We start from the raw sequence: 18,919 nt of genomic DNA, 5'->3' as shown, positions 1-18,919 counted from the left end.
TTTTTTCTTGAATTTTTTTTTAGAGCCAAGAGACAAACTATAAAAATGGGACTTTTTGCATAATAAAGTACATTTTTATAGGTTCCATGCAAATCTTATTACAATAATTTTGTTGAAAAATCTCCCCCCCCCTTCCCTCCACCATCATGTAGTCAGCCGTGCATGATTTAGCTGTAGCAGTTACAATAATTTTTCTTTGCCCGTTCATCTGAAACACAAAAATCAAATGGCATCTTAAAGAAGAGTAAATTTTTTTGTCATTTTCGTATCCGATTTTTAAAATGCGAATTTGAAACAAAATGGTGATTTTTTAAAGTTAGATTGCCGATTTTTGACAAAAATTATTTTTTTTGTTTGTTTAAAAAAAAATTGAATTCAAATTTCAAAAATTGGATACGACAATGACAAGGAAATTTTCTCTTCTTTAAGATGCCGTTTAGTTTTTGTATTTCAAATGAACAGGGAAGGAAAAATTATTGTAACCGCACAGCTGACTACACGATGGTGAAAGGAAGGGAAAGATTTTTCAACAAAATTATTGTAATAAAATTTGTATAAGAATTATTTACAAAAAATGTACTTTATTATGCAAAAAGTCACATTTTTATATAATTTGTCTTTTGGCTTTGAAAAATCCTTTCTTTTTTGTGGCTCCAATTAAAAGTATATGCCCTCGGAGGAAAGTTTTTTATATAAAAACATATAAAAATATATAAAATATGTCCATACATTTTATACTATTAGTTGCTTTTGTAAAATTTCTGTTTAACATAAAATAAATAATAGTTATACTGAAAAACAAACTAATAATTAAAAAGATAATTTTTACATTGTTTATTTTATATAAATTTAAGTTTGAAGAAATGAAAAAAATGGCTCATATATATAATCATATATATTTTTTATTCGTAGAATACATATGATTTTTTATAGATATTTTTTATACTTAGCTTTTTGTAAAAAAAGCAATCCGAAAATTATGTTTTAAATAGGTTTTGTCTTTTCAGTATGACTATTATTTTTTTCCACCAAACAAAAATTTTACAAAAGAAAAGAAACTGGTATGAACATATATGGACATTGTTTATATATATTTATTATGTTTTATATATATAATAAAATCTAATTAATTTAATGAGCCTATTAATTTAAGTCTGAACAGAAGCTTATTTTCTGCATCTGAATTCGAAATCAACTATATCAAAATACAAAAATTCCTGTTATCACTTTATTATTATTTTTTAAAAATTGTTTTGTTCAGCACTAGCCTTTGCATTCCATGCTACTGTGCGTCGGCCCTGAGGCTCCGCGTGGCGGAAATAAACATGGCGGTATCAAAGGTCAGGTCGGGGGGGGGAGGAGGGGGGCAAATCGGAGAAGTGGGCTACGCAGATAATAGTATCAAAGATCTCGCGACATCCGTAATTACGTAAACTTCACGGCCGCGTGGCATATTTTCTTTTTCTTCCTCCTGTCTCGCGGGTTTCCGGCCGTCTGCTATGCGGAGACCGAGGAACCGTCCCGCCTTCGACGAAGGTACGGTCCACTAACTGTCAAGCGGAGAGGGAGTCGTGACATTGACGTGACATTCAAATTTTAGCCGGTCCATGCCGCGCGGCCACGCCGCCGATTTCGTTAATCGCTCGTAGTGTCGTGATAGAACAACATGGGCGGCAAGTGGTCCAGCATGGATCCCTCGCAAGTCGAGGTACCGGAGATAAAAGCTCTCCTCGAGAGGGATCCGTATCTGAAACCGTATGAAAATGATATTCGGCGAAGGTATTCTCTTATTTATAGCGATTTTATACATATATACACATAATGTCTGTGATCCGTGCAACTTCGTGTTGTTTCTAACAATAACTCGTTGAGAGTGTTCTGGTTACGTTACCTCGTTTTCCAGATATGCTCTGTTTTTGGATTACGGCGAGAAGATAGAGGAGGGGGACGGAGACCTCAGGCAATTTACTACTGCGTATGAGAGCTTTGGTATTCATATCAAGGATGACAATAGTGTTGTTGCAAAGGAATGGGCACCTGGTGCACAGGAGGTATTTCTGACTGGAGAATTCAGTACGTACTGTTATCTTACAACTAAATTAATATCATATATTTTATATAAACTTTACATAAGTACAATTTAATTGTTTGAACCATTTGTTGAACTATAATGTTTCAATCTTTTTCATTATTTACTTTTATTTATAATGGTTTAATCCTTAAGTAGATGGGTGGTCTAAAGTTATGTAAGTAGATGAGATGTTCTTAAAATCTCAACAAAATGTTATAGTTGTATTTTTTATTAGTACATATATGTTATAATTAATGCCAGTGGCACACGATACTTATTTAATGGATGGAAATATTCTGTACTGATTGGGGCATTTTTATCTTCAGAAATGCACCAATGAGAACAGAGTATTTCCAACCAGCAAGCAATCCAGCATAAAAACAAGTATCATGTGCCATTAGCTTAAATTTATTTAGTTTTACTTTTGCGTGAAAATAAAAATAACAAACTTTGTGATTCTTCTGAATAATACTATTTATCTTTTTTAATATTTTTAATAAAGCATATTTTTTTTATTTTTCAGAATCATTTATTATTAAATAAATAATGAATACAAATGCTGTGATACAAAGTAATATCTTAAAATATAATTTGTACAAAATGTTTTGTTATAATATATATAAAATGTTAAATAAAAGAATTAAATAGTGACTTAAAAAGTAAAATAAAAATAAATTATTTTAAATTATTTTTGTAATAGAAAACAAAATTATAGTCAACCTGAAAGTATAAAATATTTAAAAAGAAATGCTTGAGGATGTGATCATCCCACCCACCTACTTAAGAGATTAATATAATTAATACATTGGGATTATCTGTAATTAATATAATTTAATTGTTTTTTATGTAGATAATTGGCAAAAAACTGCTGTGCCATACAAGAAATTAGAATATGGTAAATGGGAGTTGCAGCTACCTCCAAATGCAGATGGCAGTTGCCCTTTGAAACACAATTCCGAAGTGAAGCTTATTATCAAAAATCAGAATAATGAACTACTTGAAAGACTAAGTCCTTGGGCAACTTATGTGACGCAGAAACCAGATAAATCTGAAGGCACTACTTACAAACAACGTATATGGCATCCAGAAAATGTATCAGATCAATTATTACCACTAGAAATAGTTTTGATATGTGACACAGAGACTTATGATGCTTTTTTTTAGACGTACAAGTTCAAACATCCTAAACCGAAGAAACCGAATAGTTTCAGAATTTATGAATGTCACGTTGGAATTGCTACTCAAGAATGTCGTGTTGGCACTTACTTGGAATTTGCCAGAGATGTGATACCACGGATTGTAAAGCAAGGATACAATGCCATACAAATAATGGCAATCATGGAACACGCTTACTATGCTAGTTTTGGATATCAGGTTGTACTTCTACATACATTGCATTATAAAACAATTACATTTTACTGGGTTATACTACTAGGAAAAACTGGGAAAGCCTGGAATTTATCTTTGAAAATTCATAAATTTTTATGGAATTTTATTGAAATAGAGAAATTTTTGGTATTTTGTATTTAAATTTTATATTTTTTTGACAAATTATTGTTTTTTATCATTTTTAATATAAATGTTGACAATTGATTAGCAATAAATATGGCATACCCATCCATGTACATTTACATACATACATCTTGTGTGATTCATGAATTTTTATTTTAAAAAATCGGTGACAAGATTTTTTAATCAGTGAAAAGACATTACATTGTTCTAAATTGGCGTTGTATGTTTAATTACGTTTCGTGTTCTTGTATTTTTAGTGAGCTGTATTATGAATAAATTGTTATATGCAATTAGTTTATATGATTCCTTTTTAGTACTTCAATATTCAAAACTCGAGTGACTTCTTTGTATGATTGCAAAAAAACATTTAAAAAACAATAAATTTTTAAACTTATTAAATCTATTAAAACCTGTATTTAAAAGTTCTTTCTAATTTTACCTACAATTTTGAGTAAAATTCTTGGGAAAATCAATTCTTGGGGAATTCTTTTATAAAATTTGATCCTGTTAATTATACATATAAATGTCAATACATGTGATTCTATGTCTCTTGTTAAAATTAAAGGTAACTTCCTTCTATGCGGTTTCCTCTCGCTATGGAAATCCAGAGGAATTGAAAGAGCTAGTCGATGTAGCGCATCAACATGGTCTTTACGTTTTGCTGGATGTTGTACATTCGCACGCTTCCAAAAATACCTTGGACGGGCTGAATATGTTTGATGGTACGGATGCATGCTTCTTCCATAGTGGAGCTCGTGGCGAGCACACGCTGTGGGACAGCAGGCTGTTTAATTACGCGGAATACGAGGTACTTCGGTTCCTACTCTCCAATCTACGTTGGTATATCGAGGAATATGGTTTTGATGGATTTAGGTAATTTTAATTGTATAAAGAGATTTAATTGTATAAAAGCTTGTGACTTTTATACATAATATAACAAATGTTATTTGCAACAATAATAAATAAAATTAGGATTGATGAAAAAGTTAAATATGTGAAAAAGCCTTTTGGTTTACAGTCGCTCTAAAAATTTATACAAAATTATTATTAAACACCAAGATCCAATAAAGATAGACTGTCCTATCTTTATGTTTGATATATAATTCTTATTGAAATTATGTTTAATATATAATTCTTATTGAAATTATAATAATCCGGTAGGTTTGATGGAGTCACATCAATGTTGTATCATTCGAGAGGCTTGGGACAAGGTTTCAGTGGTCATTATGATGAATATTATGGTTTGAATATCGATGTAGAGGGCATAGTGTACTTAATGCTCGCTAATCACATGCTGCATGAAATATATCCTGAAATTGTTACAATAGCTGAAGATGTTAGTGGAATGCCAGGCGTTTGTAGGTACGAGACTTATGTCAACTTTTGTAAAAAATCTCAAAGATAAAAATATTAATTTAAATATTTTATAAAATAATTCAGACCGGTCACCGAAGGTGGTATGGGATTTGACTACCGATTAGCTATGGCCATTCCTGACAAATGGATTAAATTGTTGAAAGAAGTCAAAGACGATGAATGGAATATGGGCGACATTTGCTGGACACTTTCCAATCGAAGATGGATGGAAAAAGCGGTCGCCTATTCTGAATCTCACGATCAGGCTCTCGTGGGCGACAAGACGATTGCATTCTGGCTCATGGACAAGGAAATGTATACACACATGAGCACAATGAGTTCACACAGCGATATCATCTCTCGTGGCATTGCCCTCCACAATCTAATCACACTGATCACGCATGCTCTAGGTGGCGAGGCTTATCTAAACTTTATTGGTAAATAGCAGATAATTGAATCGAACTTTTACTGAAAAATTATACTTCAAGTTGTACACCAATTTATGAGAAAAAATATGAGCAGTAATAAAGAATACTCTATGAAAATGTCTTATAGGCAATGAGTTTGGCCATCCCGAATGGCTGGACTTTCCAAGGATTGGAAACTCAGACAGCTATCATTATGCCAGACGTCAGTGGAATTTAGTAGATGACGAATTGCTGAAATATAAATACATGAATAATTGGGATCGTGCTGTGAATATGCTTGAAGAGAAGTATGGATGGTTGCATGCCAATCCTGTAAGTAGCTTTATAGATATCAAAAAGTGTCGAGTTGATTAATTTTCAAAAATTATCATCAATATTCTCCAATATTCACAAAACATTGGCATTAATGATGATTCAAGCTCAGCATTATCTTATCATCAAAGAACGATTTTAATACAACAATAAAGAATTAAGGATTGCTTAAAAAATCTGATAGAATTAGAAAAAAAATCTATAATTATATAGTGTTTTTGATTCATAAATATCAGATGTTATCTTTTTATGTTATTTAGTACATAATTTATTAATAATTTCTTTAATTAATGTCTATTTGACTGTCTTGTCAAAATTAATTACCCTATCATGTTTTTATCTTATATATAACGTATTATGTAATATTTTAATATTAGAGCTTTTTATATATGAATAATTTTAATATTTTTTTCATATATATGAATTATCTACTATTTTAAATTATAATTTTCAAATTGGATTAGATAACAAATTCGAAATTTGAATAGAAGAACGCACATGTTTAGATTAGTAATAAATTATTTAAACAAAATATCATTAAAAACGATTAAAATAGATAACTTCTCTGTAATAACTCAAACGTTTGTCCGATAGAAACGATAACTACTATAAAATTATTACACGCATGCACGCACGCACGCGCGCGCGCGCGCTCGCGCACACACACACACACACACACACACACACACACACATATACACAATTTCAATAGTTTAAATCTGTTTCTATCATTTCTTACAGATTTTTTTTTAACTAGAAAGGATGTAAAGAATGATTTAAAAAATGACATTTTTTTTATTTATAGGGCTATGTAAGCTGGAAACACGAAGACGATAAAGTGATCGTATTCGATCGTGCTGATCTCGTGTTCGTCTTTAACTTTCATCCAGTCAAGTCGTTCGCTGATTATCCAATCGGTATAAAAAATCCAGGAACATACAAAGTCGTTTTGTGCAGCGATGATGAACAATTTGGGGGAGAACGTCGCGTAGACACGAGTGTAAAGCATTTTACGCAACCAGAATCGTTTTCTGCATATCAAAACAAAATGATGGTCTACATTCCGCGCCGTACAGCATTAGTTTACGCACAAATTGGTAATGTATAACAACATTTCATATTAATATTACACGTTGTAATTATATTAAAACAAATATTAATAAAACTAATTATACATTTCAGACTGCTAACTGTTGTGACTGAAGACTGTGAAAATCGCATAATGATAAATCACATTTATCTAATAATCTAGTAGTACAAATAAATGCAGAGATCATATTTTTATAGAATTAATTTGATAAAATATACATATGTTTATACTTAAGAAATTTGCATATAAACATCGTATATTCTGAAAAATAAATTTGTGAATATAACTCTAGATATGAAACAATTACAGTAAATCCTGATTTACATTTAACTTGTTTCTTTGAACGTTATTGGTATATGTAACCAAGTTAATATATTTTGTAGACAGAAAAGGAAAAGTTGATTTATTATGATCTTTTGATTTATTCAATTGTAATATATATATAATTGCGCCTACATATATACATGTATTTACAAGTATTTTAAACAAACAGATCTTTATATTTTATATGTGTTACTATATATATGAATTTATGAATACATATATTCGTTTTTCTTGAATTTACATTTATATATTTTTTACAAAAATTATACAAGAGGATTCTTTCCTAAAATTTATGTCGCTGAAACGATGCTTGCATTATTTGCAGCACTAAATTCTGCTTCATTTACATCATAGTCTTTCATTTTCTTTTCTAGTATCCACCATTTTTCTAAGAAACCTATGTCCACTATTCTTTCATAGAAAGTCATATATCGTGGCTTTAAGTAAGGACAGACAGTCTTATACAAAAAACAATCTTTATCATAATTATCTAACCAAATTAGAGATACAATGCCCAAATTTAGTCTCCTGATTAGTCCTTCATTGCAGCATTGTTGCAACCAGTTTATGTGCTGCACAGAGATAGGATTACGTATGGGTTCTCCAACTTGTATTAATTTTAGACTATTTTGCACTAGTTGTGCCCTAAACATGGTCTCATCTGGATTACGTTGACCAGCATAGAAGCAGCCTCCTAGAACTATAGTACAAATAATTCTCATACAAATTTAACATTTATCATAGATTGTAGAATTGACAAAGTTACATTATAAAAATATAATGGGTTACCATTATTATTAATTAGAAAGTTATTTTTTTCATCATATTTTTATAAAACTAAGTTTTTAGATTTCTGGTATCCAATTGTCTATGTCACTATTTAATAAAAGTAACGATAGATAAAATGTGTTACTATATTACCGTAAAAAATGACATTGTTACAAATAGAAAAATGTAATAATCATTTTTTAAAAGAAAATTAACAGTGTTACAAGTGACGCATTACTTCGAGTTCTAGGATATAATTACACATGTGTCACACATTTTAAAAGTGACGTAATTTGAAGAAAACTATACGCACGTGTAATGTACATTGCGGCGCGCACAGGACGCTCCCTACAATCTTTGGCCACGTCAAACGCGACGTCTTTGTAATCTATGTACAAACCGTGCCAATATTTCGCTGCAAAAACGACAAAACAGTTGCACACATTCGAACGATACACAAATAACAATAATTCAATTGTACTTATTATTTACCCCAGCGCTCGAGAATCGTGCCCTTGATCCTCTCCGGCATTTCATAATTTCTAATTTTAACGCCGATCGCATTGAACTTACAACGTAACAGCCTGAAGGCTGTTCTGAACTTATGGGGATACTGAAACATTTGCTGAACACTCATATCAAATCTCCGCTGACAATTCAGTCACATCAAAGTCATTATACGAATTTTATAGCCAGTCGCAGCACAACATTCGCGATAGGTTATGTCACGCTGGAAACATAACCGCAAGCCCCGAAATCATGTGCGCCGTCTGGCAGAACCTCGTCGTACTCGGAGTAATAAATTTGAGGGGAGGGGGGAGTCCAGCATTGGCTAGAGAATTTTTTCAAGCTGCTTCACCTCACGGGAGGTTTCTAGGGGATTACGAGTTTTCTATAGAGACCCTAAAGGGGAGAGACTGGCTTTCCTTAGGCCCGGTTCCACAACTCACGGTTAAATTAACTGGCCGATTATTCCATTGGAATTGACCAATTGTATTTGTCGTTAAGCAAAATTAACAAATACGATTGGTTAATTCCAATGGAATAATCGGCCAGTTAATTTAACCGTGAATTGTGGAACCGGGCCTTAGAGTCCCTATAATAAGGACGGGATTCCGCTCTTAATAGACCGATCTTAAGCTCAAGCATTGTCTAGCTTCGAGCCGACTTGAGACTTACTTAACCAATGAAATAACAGCATTGGCGTCTCAAGATCGTGCTTAAGCTGGAACTTGAATAAGATTCGACTATGAATTCCGACCTAGCATTCCTATCGCGCGAACGACATCTGTTATCTTTTGCCCCCACAGCGCAGCTGTGCAATCGCCGTACAATCTCGGTCAAAAGTTTCGAAAAATTTCGCGCTCCAAGCAGGCGGATCCGCAGTATCGGTGGTATCGGTTCTTGAGTTCTCTAACCTTTTCTCACGCGCGACACACGCAGTAGTCTTGTCTGCAGTCGATAGCGCTGTCGATCCCGTTGTCGTTGTCATGCTCGGTCATCTGTTATTCGCATCCGGGACGCGATCGGTCCCACTCATATCGTCGACGGGATACGTGAGCGCGTGAACGGCCAATTTGTTTTCCCTCGACTGCTCCTCCTCCTTCTACACCTTTCTGCACCCGAGACGGACGGAACGTCTGCTGCTCGGAGCCCGGGGGATGAACGATGAAGTAGTATACTTCGTCCCTTCCTCCGATCGTCCCCTCGCGCTCCGAAGAAACGAGAGAGGAAACCGCTCGGAGAGAAGTAATTCGACGAATCGACCGCGGATACATCTGCGCTTCGGCGAGAGGAAACGGAAAGATATAAAATTGTGGGGGACGTGGAGTAAGGGAATGTAGGAGGTGCAATTGAGAGGCTGTCGCGCTCTCGTTGGTGGCAGTCAGGCGGAATACAGTCATCTAGTACTAGCCGTCAGCTCGTCGCTCGCGGCGCGCAAATGTCAGGCGGCTCGTGACGGCTCCGGGTGATGCGGAGTAGTAGGAGTATGTGACCGGGCGCAGCCTCTCGGACAGCGGAAACGTGTGAATTCTCTAGGACAGCGACAGCGGAATCGCGGACGATGGAGAATCACCAGGTACTACGCGAGAAGGAAAAAGAGAGAAAGAGAGAGCCACGTTGTGCCATGAGTTTAGTCAACTCGACTATGACTCATTCTGTTATTCTCGAGCGTGCGAGACGATTCTTTGTCTTCGCGCGCGCGTCTTGCGCTCGCTCACATCCCTTTCTCACGCTTCCTCTTCTCTTCTCTTGGTAGGTGAGAGCACTGTACGACTTCACAGGCGAGGCGGGGACAGCCGAGCTGTCAATCACCGCCGGCGAGCTCCTGACTGTCATACGGGACAACGTGGGAGATGGCTGGTGCGAGGGATTTAATCAGAGCGGGCAGTCGGGATTGTTCCCGGCAGCGTACGTCCAAGTGGTCGACGAGCAAGCTGCGCCCTCCTCCAGTACGTGTGGTCATTTTATATTAGAGGAACATAAGTACACGTTATTGAGTGATATTGTGATGCGTTATCTACTTTGGCCGTATGTTAATACAATGCGATCGTCTGATAAAAGATAAGCTATTTGCTTTTAGGAAATTACGTAATGTCTGATACCAATCTGATTGGATTGCGCTCTATATATGTCTGTATGTATGTGTAGATACCATGACGTCTTCCCAACAAAGCTCGGGAGATTATTGGGACGACGACTGGGACGACGATTCCGAAGTTGGACAGACGCAAGCTTATGTTCCACCCACGCAACAGCAACAGCCACAGACTATATCGCTACAGCAAAACAACGACTATGGCGATCAAGTGTCGATGCATACTATTCATTCTGTGATACCGGAAAAACCTATACCCAACGTACCAAAGAAAAACAATAAGTTTTCCACATTAATCAAGTCGGGAGAGGATAGCTTTCTGCTGGGGGTCAGAATGGTAACTGTGCCTGACAGCGAGAAAATCTTTATAGAGGAGGGAGAGGGCGGTCGGTGCACGTGGCTGCCGACTGGGGAATCCTACAATTGCGTCGTTACGTCGCCCAAGAAAGAGTCTAAACTGAAGGGTCTCAAAAGTTTTATTGTTTACCAGCTAACTCCTACGGTAAAAAGTAGACTGCATTTTTTGGATGTTCATTGTTAACAAGGAACATTTAACAATACAAAAATGAAAGAAAATTTTGAAACTTTGCAGAATTATAAATTAAACTAATCATCTAACAACGAAACAATTTTTCGTTGATACTTGAAATTAGTTTTAGGAGTAAAAACAGGCCTTTTGAAAAAATGGTATATTTATATATATTTATAAGCGAATATTATTTAAACTGTTAGAGATATGAATAATCATTTTAAACAAAAGTTTCACAATTTTAATAGCAAGCTCTAGGAAGATGTTTTTAAATTTTTTAAAAATTTAATATTTTTGAAAAATCACTCATTTTTTTACAATATCTCTGTATCTTAATTTTAAAAATTTTTGTATTTTTGAATATTATGTTCCCTTGTGAGAAAAACGGGAAAAACCTAGAATTTTTTTACCCTTAAAATTAATTTGACTTTCATAAGATTTTATTAATACTCTGAAAATTTTTTAATCTTTTAAATTTAAAATCCATTTCTTTTTTATTAAATTGTCATTTTTTCTTGATGATCCAAACTATCTTTAATTAATTAGCATTAAATGTACGTTCATGTACATTTACGTACGTTTTACTGTAACTCGTGAGTTTTTATTGATAAAAATTCTGTAACAATAGAAGTTAGTACATCATTTTAAATTTGTATTGTGTATTTGATCGTTTTTCGAATTTTGTACTTCTATTACATTATATCCATTTATTGTGGACAGATACCATTTAGTTTACATTGTTTATCTACTTTTTAAATTTAATAATCAAAATTAAACAATCGATTAGTTTTTCTTTGCATTTATATGATGAAGAAACATTAAAATATGATAAACATACAGATGAGAATGCCTATATTAGTCTGTAGCGAATCTTAGTACTGAATAATTTTTCTGTGAATTTATTATCTTCAACTCATATTAAATGCACAAAAAAATTATTATTTAACATCAAGACCTACTGTAGATCAATATAGGCAATCCCATCTTTATCTTTATATTTAATATTTTCAGTCAAATATTATTGTAATAATTTTTTTTTAAGCTGCATTAAAAACTCTTTAATCTTATTTGGAAATTTTGAAAAAGCAAAAATTCTGAAAAAGTAAAAATTCTCAGAAAAATTTTTTAACGAAATTTTAGTAAACCCTGATCTTCCTTTAATCTGTTATTTGAATACTCTGTCTCTAATATTAATATCTATATTACAGTTCAATAATATACAAGTCTCGAGGAGATACAAACACTTCGATTGGCTACATGAACGCTTAGAAGAAAAGTACTGCTTCATCCCGATTCCGCCTTTGCCCGATAAGCAGATATCTGGGCGCTACGAGGACGCATTTATCGAGCACCGACGTACGCAGCTACAGGAGTTTGTCGACTACGTTTGTCGACATCCTGTGCTGTCGCGCAGTCGTGTTTGGCAGCACTTTATCACCTGCACGGATGAGAAGCGATGGAAGGCGGGTAAACGGCAGGCAGAAAAGGACGAGTTGCTAGGGGTGAATTACTTCAATGCTATTCAGTGTCCGGACACGCCACTGGATGTCATCAAGATGGAGATTCAGACGGATGCCTTCGGTAGATTTATCAGCGGTCTCGATCCGGTGGTGAAGAACTTTATGGCCATGGCGGTCGATCAGGCGAAGAAGAATCAGGTGTTGTACAAGAGGGAGTTTCAGAAGATCAGTCAGTCGTTCACATCGCTCAGCCACGCGCTGGAGGCGGACGATAACGGTCGCGGTAGGCTGACGCGCGCGCTGAAAGCTACCGGCGACGCTTACAACGACATCGGCAAACTGTACGAGGAACAGCCGAAGTTCGATTGGGAGCCATTATCTGACAAATTCCATATTTATCGCGGTATTATTAGCAGTTTCCCCGACGTCACTAGTATTCACAAGGTATATTTGGTCATGTTGTCGCACGGCATGCATATTAACTGCCGTTTGTTTTTATCTCGACAGATTAATTTTCAACGCATCGTGTCTTGTTTTTCTACAGAGCGCCATGCAAAAACGAAGAGACTGTGAGCGAATGGTCAGCGAGCACAAAATGGAGCCACAGCAATTACGTGACCTCTCCCATCGGACCGACTTGATAGCTCGCGCCCTGATCGCCGAGGAAACCCATTTTCAAACGGAACGGGAGGTACACATACACAAGGCCGTAAGGACGCATCTCACGGAACAGATTGCCTTCTACCAAAAGATAGTCGATAAACTGCGGGAAGCGTTAAATACGTTCAACGAATGATACTCGTAATTGCCACGATCTGCCTAAGTAACATAATCCGGTCGCTTTAAAGCCGACGCCGATGCTAACAGAAAGATGTCTCGACAAAATGCATACAATTTTGCATGAAATATGTACATACATTAGATACCGTTTTGCTTGGGTCAGCAAAGTCGGAGTTGAATAATTATAAAATTAGACAGCATTGATATCAAAAATGGCTGTCTGTGGCTGTCAAATAATTGTGAAGTGATAAAGTGAGGTGATCATGTTGAGATTTGGTATACGTTTGGAATTGATGTAAATCACGCAATTATCATTGGATATATTATAAGAAATTGTAATTATATATTTTACATTGATATTAATTTTAATATCATATCAATTTACTACATCTCCGAAATTAAATCGTCTATCGCAATATTTGGATTTTATCTAAATAATTTCTCACGATAGATTCTCAAAGGAGCGTGATATCGTACTGCCGTTAAATTATCACGTGTTGTACAAATTTGAATTTTACATGACTCGGCTTTATTATAATGTTCAATCAAGAAAAATATCGTGTATTGTAACGTAAATTATTATTATGAATATAATAATACTGTGTAATTAGAAATTCGTATCCGAATGTTATGCAACATTAAAAATTGAATTGTTTTGTCCATTCATTGCGTATGAAGCAGTTGAAAGGTAACTGCACACGAGATCGCTCACAATTCTGTAATAGCACACGTATTATTTTTAAATAAAATAATTGAAATCAAAGAAGTAATTATAAAACTCTCACTTTTTATACGAAATATTTTAGCTGTAATTTGTAAAGATCAGAATTTTTTAATGAGCAGCTAAGTATATATAATGTATTAAAATTCTGCTTTGTAAGATTTTTAATGTTTATTATACTTAATATTCATTATTTTCTTCCACAGAATGCAAAAATTATTCTGTAGCAGAGAATTAAATTGTTTGTCGCATATAAATGAGAAGCGAGTGATACATTAACTGTCTGATGGGTTCGGGGAGACGCTATTAGCGCTAAAAGTATCATTCTATTCTTGTTGTTCAGTGAATGTCGAAGAAAGATAGAGCACGCTCACAGCGTCAAAAGCATGCTCTCCAAACCCATTATCTGCACGTAATGTTTTTTATATGATGTTCCAAAGGCAGCCATTTTACATATACGTTTAACGAAACGTATTATTATTTATGTGATTGTAACACGAAATTCTACATTTTTTGATAAAAAGTACGGTTATAAAGAAAAAAATAACAAATAAGTCACGCTACATTCTTGTTATCGCATTTAAATAAATGTACAAATAACAGAGCTTATATGTATGAACATAGACACCACACACATACCAATTTTTATAAACAATATTATAAGCGAGAAAATAACCGCGTTTCTTCTTTTGGAAAGGAATTCTAATAAATGGCTATTGAGTCAAGAATTAAATATCATTTATTTTTTATCACATTGTCAATCAATTACCATATAAACAATGTTCGTACCATTTCCTATCGTTTGCCACATGCCTTCCTAAATTGAATTCAATTTCATTAATAAAATATTTATTAGCGAGAACTTATCTTCTTTAAATTTAAATTCTGTGATTAACGCGGTGTATAAATGTAAGAGAGCCAGCAGAAATTCAGAGATCTCGAAATTGTCGAAAGGAAAAAAAGTGCTCGGCAATGGCAAGTATACATGCATAAAAAGCTCAAGTCATATAAAAATGAAATATGAAATGAACAAGACCCACTCGTAGCTACTGTCCCCCAATTTATCGGTGATGAAAATGACAGTCTTTCTAAAATACCTCACGTGTATATTGCATACGACATTCTTTCTTTGTTCTAAGTAAGTTATATAAGCAACAGCTCGCGTACAAAAAATAGCGCCTTGCTTTGTGCAACCGCATGATGATCGCGCAACGCACAATCGTCTAATTAAACGAGGTCAGATACAAATCAAAATAAATCGCATATTTAATGCGCCGCGTTTTCGCTGTAGTCACTTAATTATTCCTACCTCTCTCAAAATATCATGTATATCAATCGTTAATCTTTCGTAAGGCCAATCGTTCTTCTCGAAAGGAAATAGCTTCTTTCACCCGGAAAGGATCGGTAATGGAAAATAATTTTTCAAAAGAGCAGCACTTTAGGTTTAAAATAGGATATTTACTCTTTCCTCTCTCTCTTTCCCTTTCCTCCCCTCTCCCTCTCTGTGCATATCTCTCGCATTTTCTCAAATATACACTCTCTCGCAGACGTAGGCCGCAATATGCAAAGAACAGAGCTATATTACAGAGTTAAGCTTTCAAGTCGCAGAGCCCGATAGAACAGTGAGATGTGTAACATCGCCGAATTGAGCATAACGAAGAGATAATATAAAGCTGTTGTCGCAATCCAACATCACCGAAAGGACATCGTAAACATTGGCACATTTTTAACTATTTTATCTTTATTATATTCTGTGATTATTTTCTCTTTATGCGCGGTGGCAACGGGGCGCACGCAGAATCGTCTCGCTTATCATATTACAGTATAGTTTTTTTTTCTGCGTACTTCGTAACTTCTTCGCGATAATAAAACGGCAATATTCGCCCTCCGAAAGATGCTCGCCGAGAATAAATTCCCGTGTATCTGCATTTTTCTAGTAACAATCGCAAGCCTTGTACAATCGGAAAAGTACAGTAGGAAGATATTGGGGCGTGCTCGCCGTTAACGCACCGCGTTACAAGTACGGTGCGCTCGCCTTCCAGATAACGTTCGAAAAATGTCTCAATAACAATGATATTACGCGCAGATGTCAAAGAATCCGCGGAATTTAAAAGAGACCTCGACATCGTCCCGCACATCACGCTACTTTTATCGTTCTTTTTTCGCGCTCTCGCTCTACGCACACAGCAGTCAGAGATTGGCCTTTACATATATATGTATATATATATATATATATATATATATATATATATATATATATATAAAATTTTTTATGAGATTTCACTAACAATTCGTTCTCGTCGCTACTTAGTATCAGCTTATCTTTACATCACATTTACAGTATTCCTGCCGATATGTGTTTGTTCACGTGGCACGGTACTTTGAATACAAGCTAAAGCTCCGTTTAGATCTTTCTCTTTTTTTCTACCTTTCTTCAGAATTTTCAGATCGCAGAGCCATCACAACGCGCGTTTGTTAGCGTAAAACGAATATTTTTCTAGCGAATCTCTCTTATTAGATGACATGATGTTGATTACACGCGAAGCACTTTATCGAAGCATTTTGGAATCTAAACAACGCAGGGGTGTGGTTATTCAAACAACTACTGCACAGTATGTAAAATAACATTCTATTATATATCGATCTACCGATGAGAGAAATACATACAACGTGCCCATGCATAATTTTCAATCCTTCTACTCTATTGCATGCACACTATTGCATGCATTATAGACTAACATTGCATGTAAATCTCTAACAAGTACATCGACTTGAGCATTTCAAATATCTGTAAGCCCCGATCAAAGAAACATCTCGTGCGCAACGCAACGAATATTCGAACACGTTTCTGTGTGATAAGCACCTACGAAAGTTTCTACTAATGGCACGTATGGTAATGTACCATCATCATGTCATCCAAGGCACTTCAGAAGTCAATTTACACAATGAAAGACACCAATAACAGTTCGGTGAATTAACGTACCGAGGTACTTGGAGAAGCGTATAATTAACGGTAATTAGCAGTAATCATAAACGTCATTCGTTTATGCGCTTCATATCGCATATACCAGATAAAGTTAGTTTCTACGGCCGTGAAATATAGTGTCCGTCATTAGAGTTTAGGGCTGCGATCGAGAACACGAAATACAAAGTAAAAAGAGAGCACAAGGGGTCTCTAAGGCCGATATTCATAGTCGAATCTTATTTCAAGATCGTCTCAAGCAATGTCTTAAGATGCTAATACGGCTCTGTGATTGGCTGATGACATCTTAAGACAGTACTTAGGATGATCTTAAATATAAGACCCGACTATGAATACCTGCCTAAATCTCAGACTTTTTCAATCAATGTTTTGATTGTTCTCCCTCTTTAAAAAAAGGGAGGGAAGGGGAAAGACTACGTTCCAAAGTCAAAACGCTACTTAATCTTCTGAATGGATGAGATTCACTATAGAGCGATGTTCTCCAACGCATCCCCAAAGTAATTATCATATCGTTCACATTCTTCTCTCTGTAATTTTCTATATAATATTCTCTTACATCGAGAAGTGCCCGCTGTACGGACGGATACCTAACATGATATAATGCCAAGAGATTACATTATATAGCTTAATTCGAAGAGAAAGAGAGAATACACTGTAACAATAGAGATGTCCGCTCGATAAAGTGCAATTAACGTTCTTTTTTTGTTTTTTTTTTCTTTTATATCTTTCAATGCTCGGATCTTTAAACGAGAGCCACATGTTCCAAATGTTCTATTCCCAGCTAACTATAAAATATAGAAATTGCTAGTCGGTCTCTGAATTTATTCGTGGATATGTCTTACAAAGGATAGTTCAGTTTCGCGATCAAACATGTCCAGTTTAAATTATTCAGCTGCGTGCTGTGACATACCTGTATGTGTCCCAATTTAATAAATTTAATTACGATATTCATTCCAGCAATCAATCGCACGCATTTTTATAACGGAACACGCATTCAAAATATATGTTTTGATTAAGGTGTGATTTTTACGAGCTTTGTGCATTTACATCAATAATGATGTAACAGCACGAAATTTTCGTCCAAGCTCGAATTATATGTTCATATATTTCGCACAAAAAAGATCTTCGATTTTTAATTAGCCTTGATACAAATGTTAATAAAATTATCATTGCAAAAAATTCATTTTTTACTGCATTTCTACTGACGTTATGTGAAAATAATAAAGACACGACCAAAATAAGTCAGAGAGTCATTAAGTAACATTTTCCTTTATCTCTCATATGTTTTGTGTGTATTATATAAAGTGTATATATAAACGAAATAAACTCGCACTGCATATAAATCGATATTAGAAATAAATTGCACTATCGAGCCAATTTCCTTCCTACTTAACATAAAATGATGCAAACGTAAAAAAAATTAACTCGATTCTCCATTGTCTGTCTAGCGTGCTTTTGCCGTACATTATTCCAATGTAATGGCACATTTCAATATTAAAAAATTAATATTACAATTTTTTGTTTACGTATATTTTTGTTAATAAAAAAATAATTGTGCAAACTACATATATGTATATGAAATATGCATAAGTCATTGATACAAATATGTCAAAATGTCATAGTAATTGTCAAATCGAGATATAAAAATAACACAATAACGTAATAGCTTTACATAAAAATAATTAAGATCGCGCTACGATAGTAACTTTACAGAATTGTTCTTCGTGTCATAAAATCAGGCACGCAAGATAGCCTATGTGAATTTAGATGCGTATTTGTGCATTATGTACACCTTACGTTCTGTAGAAATTAAAGTAATAGTGCAATATATATATATATGTTAATATTAGCAGAATAATGTACATATATATTATATTTTTAAGTGTCAAGCTATAGTGGATTCCTTCATTTAGGATCCTGTATGAATATAATATCACTATATATATGTTAAAAGAGAGGAGTATACATACGAGATACGTATGACGT

At 34.7% G+C, this 18,919-nt stretch overlaps 3 protein-coding genes across 4 annotated transcripts; 2 read left to right on the top strand and 1 right to left on the bottom strand.

Annotated features, from left to right (window-relative positions):
* Positions 1-1,153: 1,153 nt before the first annotated feature.
* Positions 1,154-7,060, top strand: LOC105834424 (1,4-alpha-glucan-branching enzyme). 2 transcript variants are annotated; one of them, XM_012676893.3, is made up of 11 exons: positions 1,154-1,536; positions 1,601-1,779; positions 1,904-2,073; positions 2,922-3,163; positions 3,236-3,445; positions 4,149-4,456; positions 4,745-4,945; positions 5,024-5,376; positions 5,495-5,679; positions 6,485-6,776; positions 6,862-7,060. In XM_012676893.3, the coding sequence occupies exons 2-11, from the start codon at positions 1,667-1,669 to the stop codon at positions 6,867-6,869; spliced, it is 2,082 nt and encodes a 693-aa protein (XP_012532347.1). In that variant the 5' UTR covers positions 1,154-1,536; positions 1,601-1,666; the 3' UTR covers positions 6,870-7,060. The 2 variants fall into 2 exon arrangements, with proteins under 2 accessions (XP_012532347.1, XP_028044927.1); XM_028189126.2 differs by having other exon boundaries at positions 1,154-1,779.
* Positions 7,061-7,173: 113 nt separating this feature from the next.
* LOC105834413 (mitochondrial import inner membrane translocase subunit Tim29) lies at positions 7,174-8,673 on the bottom strand. Its single transcript, XM_012676870.3, has 3 exons — positions 8,354-8,673; positions 8,175-8,276; positions 7,174-7,793 (listed from the first exon to the last, which is right to left on the bottom strand). The coding sequence occupies exons 1-3, from the start codon at positions 8,496-8,498 to the stop codon at positions 7,384-7,386; spliced, it is 657 nt and encodes a 218-aa protein (XP_012532324.1). The 5' UTR covers positions 8,499-8,673; the 3' UTR covers positions 7,174-7,383.
* Positions 8,674-9,197: 524 nt separating this feature from the next.
* Positions 9,198-14,912, top strand: LOC105834421 (sorting nexin lst-4). Its single transcript, XM_012676888.3, has 5 exons — positions 9,198-9,941; positions 10,122-10,314; positions 10,514-10,962; positions 12,198-12,893; positions 12,994-14,912. Exons 1-5 carry the CDS (start codon positions 9,927-9,929, stop codon positions 13,243-13,245), a joined length of 1,605 nt encoding a protein of 534 aa, XP_012532342.1. The 5' UTR covers positions 9,198-9,926; the 3' UTR covers positions 13,246-14,912.
* Positions 14,913-18,919: the final 4,007 nt, after the last annotated feature.

This window comes from Monomorium pharaonis, chromosome 4 (assembly GCF_013373865.1).
Source record: "Monomorium pharaonis isolate MP-MQ-018 chromosome 4, ASM1337386v2, whole genome shotgun sequence".
NCBI classification, from domain to species: Eukaryota; Metazoa; Arthropoda; class Insecta; order Hymenoptera; family Formicidae; genus Monomorium; species Monomorium pharaonis.
This window is presented reverse-complemented; position numbering and strand designations above follow the sequence as displayed.

Coding starts and splice junctions, on each gene's coding strand:
- LOC105834424 (XM_012676893.3), top strand. CDS start 1,667: ATGGGCGGCAAGTGGTCCAGCATGGATCCCTCGCAAGTCGAGGTACCG. Junction 3,446..4,148: donor ATGCTAGTTTTGGATATCAG/GTTGTACTTCTA, acceptor TTAAAATTAAAG/GTAACTTCCTTCTATGCGGT. Junction 4,946..5,023: donor GGAATGCCAGGCGTTTGTAG/GTACGAGACTTA, acceptor AAAATAATTCAG/ACCGGTCACCGAAGGTGGTA.
- LOC105834413 (XM_012676870.3), bottom strand. CDS start 8,498: ATGAGTGTTCAGCAAATGTTTCAGTATCCCCATAAGTTCAGAACAGCC. Junction 8,277..8,353: donor CACGATTCTCGAGCGCTGGG/GTAAATAATAAG, acceptor TCGTTTTTGCAG/CGAAATATTGGCACGGTTTG. Junction 7,794..8,174: donor CGCCGCAATGTACATTACAC/GTGCGTATAGTT, acceptor TTTGTACTATAG/TTCTAGGAGGCTGCTTCTAT.
- LOC105834421 (XM_012676888.3), top strand. Junction 10,315..10,513: donor GCAAGCTGCGCCCTCCTCCA/GTACGTGTGGTC, acceptor ATGTATGTGTAG/ATACCATGACGTCTTCCCAA. Junction 10,963..12,197: donor TTTACCAGCTAACTCCTACG/GTAAAAAGTAGA, acceptor TCTATATTACAG/TTCAATAATATACAAGTCTC.